Below are 16261 nucleotides of genomic sequence, written 5' to 3'. Positions count from 1 at the left end.
CAAGAGGATCATTATTTTTCAGTTCAAGAGTGAAGAGTTTAATCATGAGCTGAACAACTTCAAGTGCAGAATGTGTATCATAGAGTTCTTTCAGCTTTTGTAAAGCTTCAAAGGCAGTGGAATAGGATGAAATATGACGACTTACTTCCTCATTTACAGATGCTGCGATCAATGCATAGGCTTTGTTGTTCTTGTTTTCCCAAATGGCGAGTTCTTTGTTTGATGTAGGCTGCACTGGGTCTTTGTCTTCTTCTCCGACACACACTCCTTTCCACAACTCATTGTAGATGAGGGTGTGTTTTACCATCCGAGACCATTCAGAATAGTTCTCCTTGCCAGTGAGAACTATTCCTACCATAGAAATGATTGAATGCATTCTGTAAAAAAAATATCTCTGCTGATAAAAAAACTTTCCTCACTTCAATATCACTTTAATGCTTTAACTTTTCAAAGCAGCATTATCATTCAAATGATAAAAAAAAAAACTGTGCAATATTACAACTGCTTTGAATGAACAAGATTGTGCATAGGCATTCAAATCAAAAGGCTGATGATTTTAAATCCTTTCATCAGCATCTCCAAGTCTTTAAAAAACTATAATCCTGTGAAACAAATGATTTGTAGACAGGCTCAACCCCCTTAAACAATGTACATATATAAATGCTGCAACATTATATGAGTTTTCAATGTACATATATAAATGTCAGTCGCTGCCCATTACAATAATGTATGCACACATGTGCACATACTGTCTAGCACCACATTCACTAAAAAATCACAATCAGAACACGAAGAAGGCCAGACAGCTTTAATAAACTAAGCATACAAAACTCATGAACTGGGTCCTTATAAATCCACAAACTCTGCCCTTATAAATCCACAAATACAGCGGCGGCCAGAAAGCTTTAAAAAGCTAAGCATACAAAAACGGCGTCTTGCACTCGATTATCAAGATTTAACCTCCGCCGTGTACTCTGTGTTGATCATTCTTGCTGCCGATTAAAGGAAAACAAAAGTTGAGTATATACTCACTGCATACAGAAATTGGGAAATACAAATTACTTCCGATCGTAGTTGCTTTCTGCAGAGCCCATAAACAGAAGCACTTAATTCATTGCAGAGGCCGAAGATGTCTCACAATCCTTCGCACCTGCTTCCCTCAGAGCTGATAGACAGATGCATAGGTTCGAAGATATGGGTCATCATGAAAGGCGACAAGGAGCTTGTGGGCACTCTGAGGGGCTTCGATGTTTATGTTAACATGGTGCTTGAAGACGTTACGGAGTATGAGATAACATCTGAAGGACGGAGGATAACAAAGCTTGATCAGATATTGCTCAACGGGAACAATATTGCTATTCTTGTCCCTGGGGGTGGTCCTGAAACATTTGACTTCATGGGGCAGAACGCGAGAAAGAGAAGTTTTCTCAGGTTTGAAGGTATTTCAAGCGGCTAGGAGGTTTAGAGGAAATCGTAAAGATTTCTGTCACCTCTGAGAGCGCCTTCTCTAAAAGATATTTGAAGTACTGACAAAGAAATATTTGAAGAAGCATAATATGAGAGATTGGAGTGCGAGGGTTCGAAACGGCGTTACAAGCTGGACAAGCAACGGGCAGAGGTATTAGATGACATTATGAGGCGCAGAGAATGTCAGACAGAGCAGTGCAGGACCAACGTTTAGGCACCAGTTTAATTATGGAATATGAACAGACGCATTGGCAGTGCTCAGGGCAGAGGAGCGCAGTCTCAGGACAGTGCGCAGTCTAAGGACAGAGGCAGAAACACTCAGGTATGAGCAGCTCTCAGCAGGAGTTACACTATTTTGGGACCTGTGCTCTGATACCATGTCAGGCCAGGGTAACTCCAGAATCAATGAGCGCAAGAAAGAACTGATGATCTTATTCATTAACTAACTCATGTTTATATACAAAAATAAAACGGATCAGTTCATCTTCTAGATGACTGTCCAGTTCACCCATCCGTTTCGGATTAGGTGTCAACAGAAAGTGGCATGTTAGGAGATGAACATTTAGGGACTGTTGACCACTAGAGTGGCACCTAATGATTATAAGAAGACTCCATGCCCAAGGATGATCCAGAGGACACTTGTACCATCAGATATCATTAGTCAACAAAGTTTTTTAACTCTACTTCTATCTTCTCATCATCTTTCTTGTACTCAGATTCCACACCCTGCGAGGAATTGTAATAAGTGATACTAGTAATGATGAGTTTTTGAGTCTATAACAGGCCTAGAATGTTAGGACTCTATCAACAAACAAGTACACCTTGGAATGTTTTTTTTATCCGATTAATTATCCCTTCCTTTTTAGAGGCAGATAATTTTCTGGGTTTTTTCACTCATTTTTTACCCCAGAGGCGGGGTGACAGTTTGAAGGTTGAGCCCCTAACACATCTTAATGTCTAGAGTCGATGTATATTCCCATACTAAATCACACAAAAAAATTCGCGGAATTTGGCTAGGTCTAAGTAGGATTTTTTAATAATTAAAAATTTCCCGCAAAACGGGATTTTTTAATTATTTTCTATGTAATGGTGTAAATAAGTGGTTGTTAAAATTGGCAACTATGGCCAAACTCCATGTGGGTTATCATATTAATGGCAGCTGATATTTTTCTTGGATCCCTCTCATCGAGAGGTGTAGGATTGATCTAAAGATCATCCGATTTCGACAAGTATTCATGGAGATATGAATTTATTAGTGTTATGGGACAATTCGTCAAGGTCGACCAGCAACCAAATAAACCCACTTGTGCTCAAAGTTTTAGTATAAATAGAGGTGGCCTTCAAGTCATTTCACACACTCACTCTTGTGATCTCTCTTCATTTTGTTTAGGGTTTGATGAAGATGAGATCTAGAAGGAGTGCCCTAGGTGATACGCTGCCCTAATAGAAGATGCCCTACGTTGCCCTGATGGAGAAGTCTCATACGCAACAAGAAGAAGGCTCATGCAGTCAGGGAGGAAGGTCACATAACGCAGTCCAAGGAGAAGCCTTAACGCTGGTATGGTAGAAGCCTAATGTTGTCATGGAGGACAGCCCTCTAAGAAAGGTTCTACGCTGCCCTAAACGTGACCTTCCTACACAGCAAGAATAAGCCTAAATGATGCCCTAACAAACTGTTCTAGGACGTAGTTTAAAGAGGGTTCTTATGTGCCCTGACTGTTGTAAATGCAAGCCCTAGCCGCAGTCCTATTGGGAGGACTATAGCCTTAACCTAGCCGCTGATAATGGAAAGACTTGGCCGCAGTTCTAGGAGATCTCTAGCAGTCAAAGAGAGCCACCATACGCTGCCTAAAAGGTTTCTCATCCACTGTCCAAACACTCAGTCTAATCCGCAATTTCAAAGAGGCATCTATCTGCCCTAGCCATAGTGAAAGGTGAAGGTTACAGCGATCGAAATAAAGGGTCTCTAGCAACTGTCATTTGTGCTACAAACTGTTGTCCAAGTAGGGCCAATACTGCCCTAGTCTCAGCCCTCAAGGAGGTCATCTTGGCCGCAATTGGAGAGGACCCTATCAGCCAAAGGATGAAGTTTAAGAGGTCCATAACTCTGTAAGGAAGGAACCCTTAGACGCTGTAAGGAAAGTCAGATCTAAGTCACATTGCTGTAGATGACAGCGTGACACATTTGAGATCTGTTCTGAGCATGATTGTGCAGCAATAAGGTAGATTGGTAGACATTGTTCTTCAAGGGTAATAGTTGGGTACTGTATGACAACCTTGCTTGTTGCTGGGCTAGGCCGCAGGCCATAGCCAGCAGCATATTGTGTTAGGGGTTGCACAAGGATAAAGACTGAATGTTGATGTGACTACTCGTGTGGTCAGAATGTTAGACAACATGGTTAGATGCAGCAGTTGGATGCAGCATGGTATTAGAGGCAACAGTGAGATGCAGCATATTGGACGCAGTGATGATGAGTGCAGCATTGAGTGCAGATCAGTGACGAGTGCAGCGTTGAGTGCAGATCAATGATGAGTGCAACATTGGGTGCAAATCCGTGATGAGAGCAACTCAGTGATTGGAGCAGCACAGTGACAAGAGAAGCAAAATGAAGTGCATAGCATGGTCATTAGGTCCAGCATTGTGATGATGAGTGCAGCATGGTACAGCACAGCGAGGTGCGGCATGTGGACAAGATGCAGCAGAATGATAGGTGAAGGAGTCACCTTGGAGAATCAGTTGAAGCAGCATGTCTTCAACTAATCTCATGTAGAGATGATCTATTCTCTTATCTAGAAATTTGAAGTGTTGACTTCTGTTGTAAATGTACTATCTCTCTCTGTGTTGAACTATTGAAGAACATATAAGAAGAATTGATCAAGGGTTTCCCCACATTGGGGTTTGTCCCTGGCTAGCACCACATCTTGTGTCCTTTTGTCTTGGCTTGTCTTCTGTAATTTATGTTTATGTTCTATCTGCAGTTTACTTTAATGTTGATGTGATTGCTAATCTGGAAAAGTTATTGAGCTAAATGTGAAAATTGAATTAAATTGCTCTAAGCATAGAGCATACCTAAACTTAACATGGTATTAGAGGTGAGGTGAAGACAAAGCCTAAGCAAGAGTGAAAGAGCAATCACCAAAGACAGTTGGAAAAGGATCAATGGATTCCTTATCCCTCTTCAAATTCACCAAGGGTGAAGTCGAAGCAGAGAATATTATCAGAATAGCGTAGCGGAAGCTTCTGATGGCCTACCTAAAGATCACTTCATTGGGAAGTCCAGATCTAAGGGTGGAAGCAAAGGCAAATGCCTTGGTTGCAATAAGTTCAGCCATCATACGAAGTGTCTGAATGGCAGGGACACATCACTTGATGATGATAACAATGATTCCAGGGACATCTTCAATGATCAGAGGAATGACAGGTAATGAAGGTCATCAAGGAAACGACCAACTCTTCAGAAAAAGCAAGGAACCCCAGGTATGAAGAATCAAATGTTATTTCTGATAAGATAAAGAAGCGTTATCTTGCATTGGCCCTCTCCTTCAGATTCTTTGGGAATCTGGCTTATTGATTGTAGTGCTTCAAGGCACCTCATTGAATAGAAGGGTGCTCTCTCGAATTTGGTAGAGATGGAAACAATCGTGGGATTATTCTTGGAGTCGATGCCACATATCCCGGAAAGGGTGTAAGGAATGTTACCCCTCAATTGAATGTGGGTAACTCAATTCATTTACAAGAATCTCTTTTATGTACCTGATCGCAAGAAGAACATGGTGTGCATTTCAGCAATGGAAGTCAAAAGGTTTCAAGGTGGCATTCATCGATGGAAAGGTACGTGTTTGGAAATAAAATTTTCAAAGATGCTTTTATCTTTGAGTTCAAGGTTGGCAGGAAGTTGATTGGGGACCATGTCAGTTGACACATAGCACTGGAGGTCTGTAAGTCAGATGATGACAAGGATGCATGAATTCAAAAGGAGCATCAAGGTACATGTCTGAGATGTACCAAAGGGAAAATCTTACAAGGGCACCATTCCCCTCATGTAGCAGGTCCACAGGTTTGGAACAACAGAAGGGGTTTGAGATTCATGATCAAGAATCTGATGTGTGCCAGAGGAAGAAAGCCCTCTATGGCTTGAAGCAAATCATCCCGAGTTTGATATGAGAGGATTGATAACAGTCAGATGAAGTTGAGATTCACTAAGAGTGAAGTCAATCCAAACCATTGTTTGAAGGTTGTGGATGATAGACCTCTCATACCGGCACCTTCTGAGGACGACCTATTTCAGACAGGTGCAAACCCTCTCACTTGCAGAAGTAAGAGGGACTTGGATTCAGGATGTGGAATGGTAAACTGCAAGCCGTGACTGCCTCGAGGATCTTAACTCTCAGAAGTTATATGGTGATGATGTCAAACCAAATTTGGGAAATGCCTCTGAGTTTCATAAACTCATTTGCATTGATGTTCTTGGTGAACTTCCGTTCGGACATATGTTTTGCAATTAGCATGGTGAGCTCATACTTGGTTGAACTTCACTAGATTGGTGCCAAGAATCTTCTAAGATATCTTCGGGGCACAATCTCTCATGGATTGAGATACACTGTCAGAAATATGAAGCGGCATGATTATTCGAATGCTGACTGGGCAGGCAATGTGGAGGATCACTAGAGCACTTCTCAGTGCTGGTTCTCTTTGGGTTCTTCTTCAATATCATGGATGAGGAGGAAGCAGAAGTCGGTTGCTATAAGCACCGCCGAGACCGAATACATAGCTACGAGTATGATCTCGTATGAAGCTCCTTGGTTGTGGAAGCTCTTCAGTGAGTTGTTTGTACATATGATGAACACCACCGTGATCCTCTGTGACAACCAAGGGGGATTCGATTGTTGAGGAATCCCGTATTCGATGATTGCTCCAGCAGATAGACATCAGATACTACCTTATCTCGGATATGGTAAGTCAATGAGCCAGGAGGCACCATCGCATTGAGACTGATGTACAAGTCGTAGACATTTTGTCAAAGCCCCAGGGAAAGATCAAATCTATGACTTTCCCAAACAACTTGGAGTTGTTGAGAGACCTTCTTATAAGGGTCCTCCATGCTGCATGCATTGAGCTCTGGGAGCTCTAGGGGGCTTGGGGTACTTACTGGAGCGACATAAAACCACAAGGCGACTCACCCTCCCCTAGTGGTGCACTATGTACAGGGTGAAAGGTTCAGCCTTCCCCTGTGATACCCCGTGGTGACTTTAGGTACAAGATGATTAGTTCTCCTGTGGCGACTGTTGAACAGGACAACTCATTCTCCTGTGGGACAGGATGATTAGTTCTCCTGTCGAGGCATCCTACCCATGCAGTCACGGACTCATGGGAAGTACCTCTCATCTGATCAATGAGCAGGGAAATGGGTTAGGGACCATAGTGTACTATCGATGGACGCATCGTTGTATCTACCGTACTCCCTATGCTAGGATGACCCCCATTGATCTGGGATCAATGTGAGTGGTTTGAGCCACTCTCCTGTGATATTGATCTAGGATCAATAAAACTGACTTCGGGTCAGTAAGAGTGATATGACATACACTCTTCAGATAAAACTAACTTTGGGTCAGTAGAGAATGGTATGAGACATTCTCGATCAGTTCTTCTTCTTCATGGTTCTGAGCAGGGCAGAGCAGTGCAGGGCACTGATGGCAGAGATAGTACAATCAGAGATATGGATCAACGGATGGAGTTCTCCCTAGTTGAAAGGAAGTGTTAAAATTGGAAACTAGGGCCAAACTCCATGTGGGTCATCTTATTAATGGTAGCTGATATTTTTCTTGGATCCCTCTCATCGAGAGGTGTAGGATTGATCTAAAGATCATCCGATTCCGACAAGTATTCATGGAGATATGAATTTATTAGTGTTATGGGACAATTCGTCAAGGTCGGCCAGCAACCAAATAAACCCACTTGTGCTCAACGTTTTAGTATAAATAGAGGTGGCCTTCAAGTCATTTCACACACTCAGTCTTGTGATCTCTCTTCATCTTGTTTTGGGTTTGATGAAGATGAGATCTAGAAGGAGTGCCCTAAGTGATACGCTGCCATAATAGAAGATGCCCTAGAAGTTGTCATGGACAAGGCTCTACGCTGCCCTGATGGAGAAGTCTCATATGCAGCAAGAAGAAGGTTCATGCAGTCAGGGAGGAAGGTCTCATAACGCAGTCCAAGGAAAAGCTTTAATGCTAGTATGGTAGAAGCCTAATGCTGTCATGGAGGATAGCCCTCTAAGAAAGGTTCTACACTGCCCTAAATGTGACCTTCCTACACAGCAATAATAAGCCTAAATTATGCCCTAACACTGCCCTAACAAACTGTTCTAGGACGTAGTTTAAAAAAGGGTTCTTATGTGCCCTGACTGCTGTAAATGCAAGCCCTAGCCGCAATCCTATTGGGAGGACTATAGCCTTAACCTAGCAGCTGATAATGGAAAGATTTGGCCGCAATTCTAGGAGATCTCTAGCAGTCAAAGACAGCCAACATACGCTGCCTAAAAGGTTTCTCATCCACTGTCCAAACACTTAGTCTAATCCGCAATTTCAAAGAGGCATCTATCTGCTCTAGCCACAGTGAAAGGCGAAGGTTACAGCCATCAAAATAAAGGGTCTCTAGCAGCTGTTATTTGTGCTACAAACTGTTGTCCAAGTAGAGCCAATATTGTCCTAGTCTCAGCCCTCAAGGAGGTCATCTTGGCCACAATTGGAGAGGACCCTATCAGCCAAAGGATGAAGTTTAAGAGGTCCATAACTCTGTAAGGAAGGAACCCTTAGACACTGTAAAGAAAGTCAGATCTAAGTCACGTTGTTGTAGATGACAGCGTGACACATTTGAGATCTGTTCTGAGCATGACTGTGCAGCAATAAGGTAGATTGGTAGACATTGTTCTTCAAGGGTAATAGCTAGGTATTGTATGACAACCTTGCTTGTTGTTGGGATATGCCACAGCCCACAGGCCATAGCCAGCAACATATTGTGTTAAGGGTTGCACAAGGATAAGGACTGAATGTTGATGTGACTACTCGTGTGGTCAGCATGTTAGACAGCATGGTTAGATGCAGCAGTTGGATGCAGCATGGTATTAGAGACAGCAGTGAGATGCAGCATATTGGATGCAGTGATGATGAGTGCAGCATTGAGTGCAGATCAGTGATGAGTGCAGCATTGGGTGCAGATCCGTGATGAGAGCAGCTCAGTGATTGGAGCAGCACAGTGACAAGAGCAGTGGCATGAAGTGCATAGCATGGTCATTAGGTCCAACACTGTGATGATGAGTGCAGCGTGGTGCAACAAGGTGAGGTGCAGCATGTGGACGAGATGAAGCACAATGATAGGTGAAGGAGTCACCTTGGAGAATCAGTTGAAGCAACATGTCTTCAACTGATCTCATGTAGAGATGATCTATTCTCTTATCTAGAAAGTCGAAGTGTTGACTTCTGTTGTAAATGTACTATCTCTCTCTGTGTTGAACTATTGAAGAACATATAAGAAGAATTGATCAAGAGTTTCCCCACATTAGGGTTTGTCCCTGGCTAGCACCACATCTTATGTCCCTCTTGTCTTGACTTGCCTTCTACAATTTATGTTTATGTTCTATTTGCAGTTTACTTTAATGTTGATGTGATTGCTAATTTGGAAAAGCTATTGAGCTAAATGTGAAAATTGAATTAAATTGCTCTAAGCATAGAACATACCTAAACTTAACAGTGGCCTTAGGAAATGTCTAGGGCGTGTGACTACTCGAAATTCATCCTCACACCCAGCAATATCTTAGGACCCACTTTGACGGTCAAAAAATGACTTGTAATCCCTCAAAAGCCGATGGTCAAAAAATGACTTGTAGTCCCTCAAAAGCCGATTTTCCTAGTGGTAGTGGCAAAAAATCAGAAAATTTTCAAAAAATTCAATAAGTGAAAAAATTTCTAAATTTTTCCAAAGTCAAAATAAGTCAAATTTTGACATGGAAATATAAGGGAATATCAAGGGTGATGTGGCAGCCATGTGGGGCCCACCACATGGAGGAGAGTCAAAGTCAAAGTTCCAAGTGGTAAGTCAAAAGGTTCTACGATGAGTTAAAGAGGCCACATTGAATTATTTTATATGGTGAAAAGTTAAGTTATTGATTTAATTGATGTTGGAGATTAAAGTTCATATTCTAATAAAATGAGTGGGGAATGGACCCCACTCACTCCCCATAATCTATGTATAGCCAAAAGCAAATAAGCACATGCCATAAAAGAGATCCACGCTGGCCCAGTCAAAGTGTTAACGCAGCCACTCCTTCTTCACGCAAGTTTGATTTGCTTGTACGCTGATTACACATGGCAGCTCAACCAATATGCACATGAGGAAAGGATTGAACGCACAGTTAACAGCAGTTCAATTTGAAAACCCCACGCTGGCACTCATCCTCAATCACGAACAACAGTTTAGAGGCAGCCAAATGCACAGCACTCACAGCAAGTGATACGCAGCAAATTAACGCACAGTTGACAGCAGCATACGGAGATTATGAACAGCAGTTTGTTAGAGGTGGCAGCCAACACATATTTTTGAGGAAGTTTGTCTACCACACTATTCAATTAAGTCTACACTTGACCAGCAGTTGAACTAGCACATTGATATACAAGTGAAGTACGTACCAGCAGTTTGGGAACACCTACAGCCAGTGATCTTGCCACTTGTGATTTGATTTTCTACATTGGGATTGTCAATCCATCTCCTCTTGTCATTGGAATTTTCCTTGGGATCATCTCCCATTTTCTTATTTATATGAGTCTTGAGCTCTCATTTGTATCAGATAGAACGAGTCATTGAGCTTGCGGAGACTCTAGTGGATTTTGTATTCATCTTTCATATAATAAAAAAAAGACTTTGAGGTTACTATCTTCTCTTGTGGTGCATTCTTTGGTTGATGAGATATATCTGTTTCATTTGATTTTATTATTAATTTGATTTTACATTGCTATCTAGTTGTTTTTTGTGCATTTGCCTGAGGGCATTATTGTCTAAGGAGGAGAGATTTGTAGCTATCTCAAATCTCCTTTGGGCTTGGTATATTTTGTTCTCTTGTTGTAGCTCGTTATTTTCGGTTGAATGACAAGCTCAATTTGGCCTCTATATGCCAAGTCTTTTTTGCACTGCTAATTGGTTTGCAGGCATTTGTGTGTTCAAAGGATAGCTTGCCAAGTCTATTGGAGTGTAAGGACTTCTTTGGTTGGAATAGTCACCTCCAAGGATATCAAAGATCCCACAAGTTGTTCAAGCCAACAATCTCATAAGACATCAAGAGATTTATTTAAAAGAGGGTTTCATGAGCCCTTTGCTTCTTTTCCATCTTGAAGAATATCATATATGTTATTCTCTCATTTGTGTGCATATTGATTCTATCTAGCATTTGAGACACTATTTCTTTTGCATACTAACTCTTCTGCTTGCTTTCCTATAGGTGTCCTTGGAGGCATTTCAAGTTTGAAGAAAGGGAGCTGAAGCATAAGCTAAGTAACCCTTTTCCATTTGGAAACTCAAGTCCAAGGTTATTTTGGCTTTCCATTTGAAAGCATTTCACTTCATTCTAAGCAAAAACAATTTCATTTCTTAAAGAGCAATTCTTTGAAGGCACTGGTTGTTTATGTATTTCATGTGTATCTTATGTGTTTATGGTTATTGCTCATATCAGTTTTGCTTATAAATCTTAAAGAAATAATCTATTTAACTCTAACAATTCTCCTAAAAACTCACATCTTTTTCAACTTAAATTTTCATTAGGGACCACCCCCCTTAGCTAACCTAGGAGATACTTTAAACGGAGAGAGAAGGGATTTAGTGTGACGACTTCTTCTCTTAATTCCCTACCACCAACCACACCTTGTGGGGTTGAAGGCTTTTCTCACTTTCTTGTAGGTAGGTGTAGGCGGCAGAGTCAACAGGGACAACTGGTCAAATCAACATGTTTTCCATGGAGGATCAGATATACACCATTGAGAGAAATCAAGAGATTGACCATAGGCCTAATAATCTTGGGGTTTACAATATGATTGCAAATTTTGACGAAGTCACTAAGATTTTTGGTGAAAAACCTACATCTGGACAGATTCTTGCTATGGCAAAACACAAAGGGATGACTTATCATAGAAGGGATATCCAAGACCAGAATAATCATAGAAATTTTTCTCCTCCTACTTCAAAATTGAATTTTGACTTAGGCAATTGGTTGAATAATGCAAAGGTTTCTATTCCAGTGACAGAACTTTTAAAGATACCATCTCAAAGGGCCAAGTTACTAAGTGCCATTTAAGTTACTCAAAGGGAATAAAAGCCAAGTGACGAACTAGAAGATGAGGAAATTGTATTGAAAAGTATGAACTGTTATGTGGGGAATGAATATCATCTACCATTTTATGTTTCTTTGATAATGAATGATCTTCTTTTACACAACTACATGCTTGATTTAGGGGCTTCATCAAATTTCATGACCAAGAAAGTCATGGAGCAACTGAATTTAAGGGTACCTAAGCCCTATCACAACATATGTTCAATGGATTCTAAAAGAATTGAAGTGTGTGGGATAATTAAAGATTTACAAGTTATCCTAGCTGCATCCACAGATAGAACAATGACTATGCATATTGTTGTTATAGACATTCCTGATTCATGGGGAATGCTCCTATCGAGAAAATGGGCATCAAATCTAGGTGGCAGCCTTCAGATGGACTTATCATATGCCGCCATCCCCATGCCTGATAATACTTTGTCAGACTTGATCAAGAGTTAGAGAAAAGATATCATGTTGAAGATCCAAGGAAACCCAACAATGAGATTATTTATAGATCATGCCAAACAGGAAGTGATGCAGTGTTGACAAATTTTCTTCCCCCCTTAACAGAACAGATTCAAAACGAAGAGATTAGGCATAGCTCAAAAAGCTTGTGTACTTCAAATCTTCCATCAGAGCACTTTCAAGACAAAGCAATAGGATTGGCAATAAATGCATCATCATCACCATCGCAACTAACCAAGAAGAAAAGAAAAAAGCAAAAAAAAAGAAAAAAGATATAAAAAGTGAACCACCAATTTTGAGCGAGATCAAGCCTCAACGCATCAATATTCGGAAAACGAAAAGGAAGAGGTTTGGTATATCTGATGGCCAAAAACATGTTAATATTGGGGCAATTCGTAATCCCAAGATAGTTAGAATTGGGCAAGGCACATCAAAGAAATAACCCATGGACTTGTCTGTGAGTAGGCAAGTTCTCAAGATGGATTTCACCGAAGACATCTGATGCCGTGGTGCATCTTTTTGTATCATATTTCTAACCTTATCTCGTGTCATTTTTGTTTAAGCAGTTTTATTTCATGAATAAATTGTCATTTATGCTCTTAGAATAAATTTTCTTTTCTTCGTTTCTATACTTTATTTCATTTGACGATATTTTGAATGGATACTGTTGATATATGTCTTTTGTTGGTTAGTGCAGATTGCAGGTTCTTGCACACTATCACTTTGTATCTAGCATGCATCCCCATATGGAGCCAAATGTTGACCATTGGAGTGAAACCTGATCATTATATGAAGACTCCATGCCCAAGGATGATCCAGAGGACACTTGTCCCATCAGATATCATCAGTCAACAGAGTTTTTAAACTCTATTTCTATCTTCTCATCATCTTTCTTGTATCCAGATTCCACACCCTGTGAAGAATTGTAATAAGTGATACTAGTAATGATAAGCTTTTAAATCTGTAACATGACTAGGATGTTGGGACTCGATCAACAAACGACTACACCTTGGAGTGTTTTTTTTATAGAGTTAATTATCCCTTCTTTTTCAGAGGTGGACAATTTTCTGGGTTTTTTCACTCATTTTTTACCCCAGAGCCGCGGTGACGGTTTGAAGGTTGAGCCCCTAACACATCTTAGTGTCTAGAGTCGATGTATATTACCATACTAGATCACACAAAAAATTTCGTCGAATTTGGGTAGGTTTATGTAGGATTTTTTAATAATTAAAAAATTTCCCACAAAACAGGGTTTTTTAATTATTTTCTATGTAATGATGTAAATAAGTGGCCTTAGGAAATGTCTGGGGCGTGTGACTACTCATAATTCATCCTCAGAGACCCAGCATTATCCTAAGGCCCACTTTGAGGGTCAAAAAATAACTTATAGTCCCTCAAAAGCCGATTTTCCTAGTGACAATGGCAAAAAATGAAAATGAAAAAAACAAAACAATAATTGGAAAATTTTCTAAATTTTTCCAAAGTCAAAGAAAGTCAACCAAGTGACATGGCAATTACAAATGAAATTCAAAGATGATGTGGCAATTATGTGGGGCCCACCACATGAAACGCAACTAAAGTCAAAAGGTTCCACTTTGAGTTAAAAAGGTAAAGTTGAAGTATTACGTATGGCCAAAATTCAAGTTAGAATTAATTCAAATGTGAATAGAATAATTCTACAAGGTTGAATAAAGTGGGTTGGGAATAGACCCCACCTCACTCCCATGGTCTACGTATATCCAAGTCTCAGGAATTATGCACAGGTTAAATTAAAGACTACGCATCACCTATAGCTCCATGCAAATACTAGATTGAAATATCCACGCAGATTTGTGAAGCAGATTGAAAGGTTCAGTGAACGCATAAGTTAAGGAGTGTGTCTCCACTATTCTAAACCCATCCATCCACGTGTATAAAGCTAGCTACTTCAACCCCTAGGCAAATCAGACTTGGCAGCCACATGCAGTTTACACAGTAGTCTATGAACAGCAGTTTAGAGGCAGCCAAACGCACAGCACCTACAGCAAGTACGCAAAGCTAGTTTGATTAGATTTGAGGTGGAAGACTAGATGGGATTGCACAGCAGATTTAGTGGAGTTTTGCCTCCTCATCTTTCCACTCTAATTACATGTGGCAGCAGTGAGACACACACACAAGTTACCAATGGATGAATGTTGATTCTCAAGGGAGATATACATAGCTAGTTAGAGAGCAGTTTACAACAGTGATCTCCAGCACTTGGACAGTTCTTGCAACCACTTGCAAATTCGTTTTTGCTTTGGGATCTTCACCCTTCCACTTGTCACTTGCACTCACATTGGGATTGGCTCCCATTTGCCTATTTAAATGAGCTTTGGCTCTCATCTTTGTATGTTTAGAACAACCAGTTGAGCTTGCGGAGACTGCTGGATTTTGTATTCATCTTTCATATAATAAAAGAGACTTTGGGGTACTATTGTGTTGGTGTTCTTCTTCCATTTCTTGAGGTGATGTTATTTCAATTTTTGTGCTTTACATTCTACATGTATGTTGGATTATGCTAGTTATCATTTTTCCACTTGTTTGGATTAACATATGCAAGCTATCTTGTATGGTATTTTGGGTTAGAGAAATACTCTAGGAAGAGGAGCACTAGAAGATTTTTCGTGAAATCTCTAGCCTTCTCCTCCATTGTATAATCTAATCCCTTATGATTGCTGACATCTTTTTACAAGTGTGTAGAGATCTTTAGATTTGGTTGAAGAATTTACTTGGGCGTGGGGTAGCTCTCCAATAGAAGAACTAACTCCCAAGATCAAGAATAGAATGACCCAATCAGTTTGCCTCAAGGATCTCATCAAACGATTTTGAAAGAGGGAATTTCATTTCCTCTAGCTTATTAAGATCACATAAATGTGAATTAAATATTTTTCTTGATCAATATCTTGTGCTTTCAAGGATTTTATTTGCTACCTAGAGCATTGTTTTAACAAGACAAGTATGGATTTCTACTTGCATGTCTTGATCTAGGTTTTGTACACTAATTGTAGATTATCATTTTGACTATTTCATGTCATCTTTGTCTCCATTTCAGAATTGTTTTGCTTTCAATTTTTGAAGCATTCTACTTTTGTTTTAAGCAAAATACAATTTCATTTCTTAAAGAGCAAATACTTGGAAGACACTGGTTGTTTATGTATTTCATGCTTATCTTATGATGGTTATTGCTCATATCAGTTTTTGCTTATAAACCTTAAAGAAATAATCTATTTAACTCTAACAATTCTCCTAGAAACTCACATCTCTTTTTAACTTCACTTTTCATTAGGGACCACCCCCCTTAGCTAACCTAGGAGATAGCTTAAACGGAGAGAAAAGGGATTCAATGTGACAGCCCCTTCTCTGAGTTCCCTGCCACCAACCACACCTTGTGGGGTTGAAGGATTTCCTCACTGACTTGTAGGTAGGTGTAGGCGGCAAGGTGTGCCACGTGAGTAGAAGTCTAAGTTTTGATCCACATTTGGTTTGGTATAAAATTAACCTTTAACTTTAAGGTTACAATTATCGAAGCATTAGTGCAATTTGTAGAATAGTTTGTCAGAAAGTGGCAACAATTAACTGCATATTAGTTTGGCGCTTCTGGGCTTAATTTTGAGTGAAATTGAAAAACGAAAGAAGCGTGGAGATTAGAGCTCGGTGGTTGATGACAATCGCATTGTTAGGTAACAGTTTGGAGAGTAGATTCAACTATTTGTATGACTAAATGTGAGTATCATCTTGATCATGTTTCAGTGATGATTGATGTTTATATGATCATATTTATGTTGAGCTAGGGTTTTGCAGTTCATACTCATTGTGAGCAGAAGAGCGATGGTATAGTTTCACAGTTATGCGGAAATAAGATTGATTACTAGTCAAGCAGTGAATTGTTTGATGTAGAAGCAGATTGATTGATGCTAGGGTTTCATGCGCAGTTTTAGCAAAGGCAATGG

At 40.2% G+C, this 16261-nt stretch overlaps 2 protein-coding genes across 3 annotated transcripts in view; one reads left to right on the top strand and one right to left on the bottom strand.

The window, feature by feature from the left end:
• The window catches only part of LOC149162618 (DNA ligase 4-like), a 387402-nt gene that overhangs the window by 340686 nt on the left and 30455 nt on the right, over nt 1–16261 (bottom strand). The gene's annotated exons all lie outside the window — the stretch shown is intronic.
• On the top strand, nt 1047–8692 carry LOC149162619 (uncharacterized). Its single transcript, XM_089437616.1, has 3 exons — nt 1047–1439; nt 1711–1789; nt 8545–8692. The coding sequence occupies exons 1-3, from the start codon at nt 1130–1132 to the stop codon at nt 8690–8692; spliced, it is 537 nt and encodes a 178-aa protein (XP_089293742.1). The 5' UTR covers nt 1047–1129.

Source organism: Pinus tabuliformis, chromosome 5_2, assembly GCF_031772625.1.
Source record: "Pinus tabuliformis cultivar Carrire ecotype Pingquan chromosome 5_2, CPIR1, whole genome shotgun sequence".
NCBI lineage: Eukaryota > Viridiplantae > Streptophyta > Pinopsida > Pinales > Pinaceae > Pinus > Pinus tabuliformis.
This window is presented reverse-complemented; position numbering and strand designations above follow the sequence as displayed.

What these genes read in the sequence shown, in the direction of transcription:
- LOC149162619 (XM_089437616.1), top strand. Translation starts at nt 1,130, where the DNA reads ATGTCTCACAATCCTTCGCACCTGCTTCCCTCAGAGCTGATAGACAGA. An exon ending in AAGTTTTCTCAGGTTTGAAG is followed by an intron (nt 1,440 to 1,710) that starts GTATTTCAAGCG and finishes GAATATGAACAG; the next exon opens with ACGCATTGGCAGTGCTCAGG. An exon ending in ACAGAGGCAGAAACACTCAG is followed by an intron (nt 1,790 to 8,544) that starts GTATGAGCAGCT and finishes TCGTGTGGTCAG; the next exon opens with CATGTTAGACAGCATGGTTA.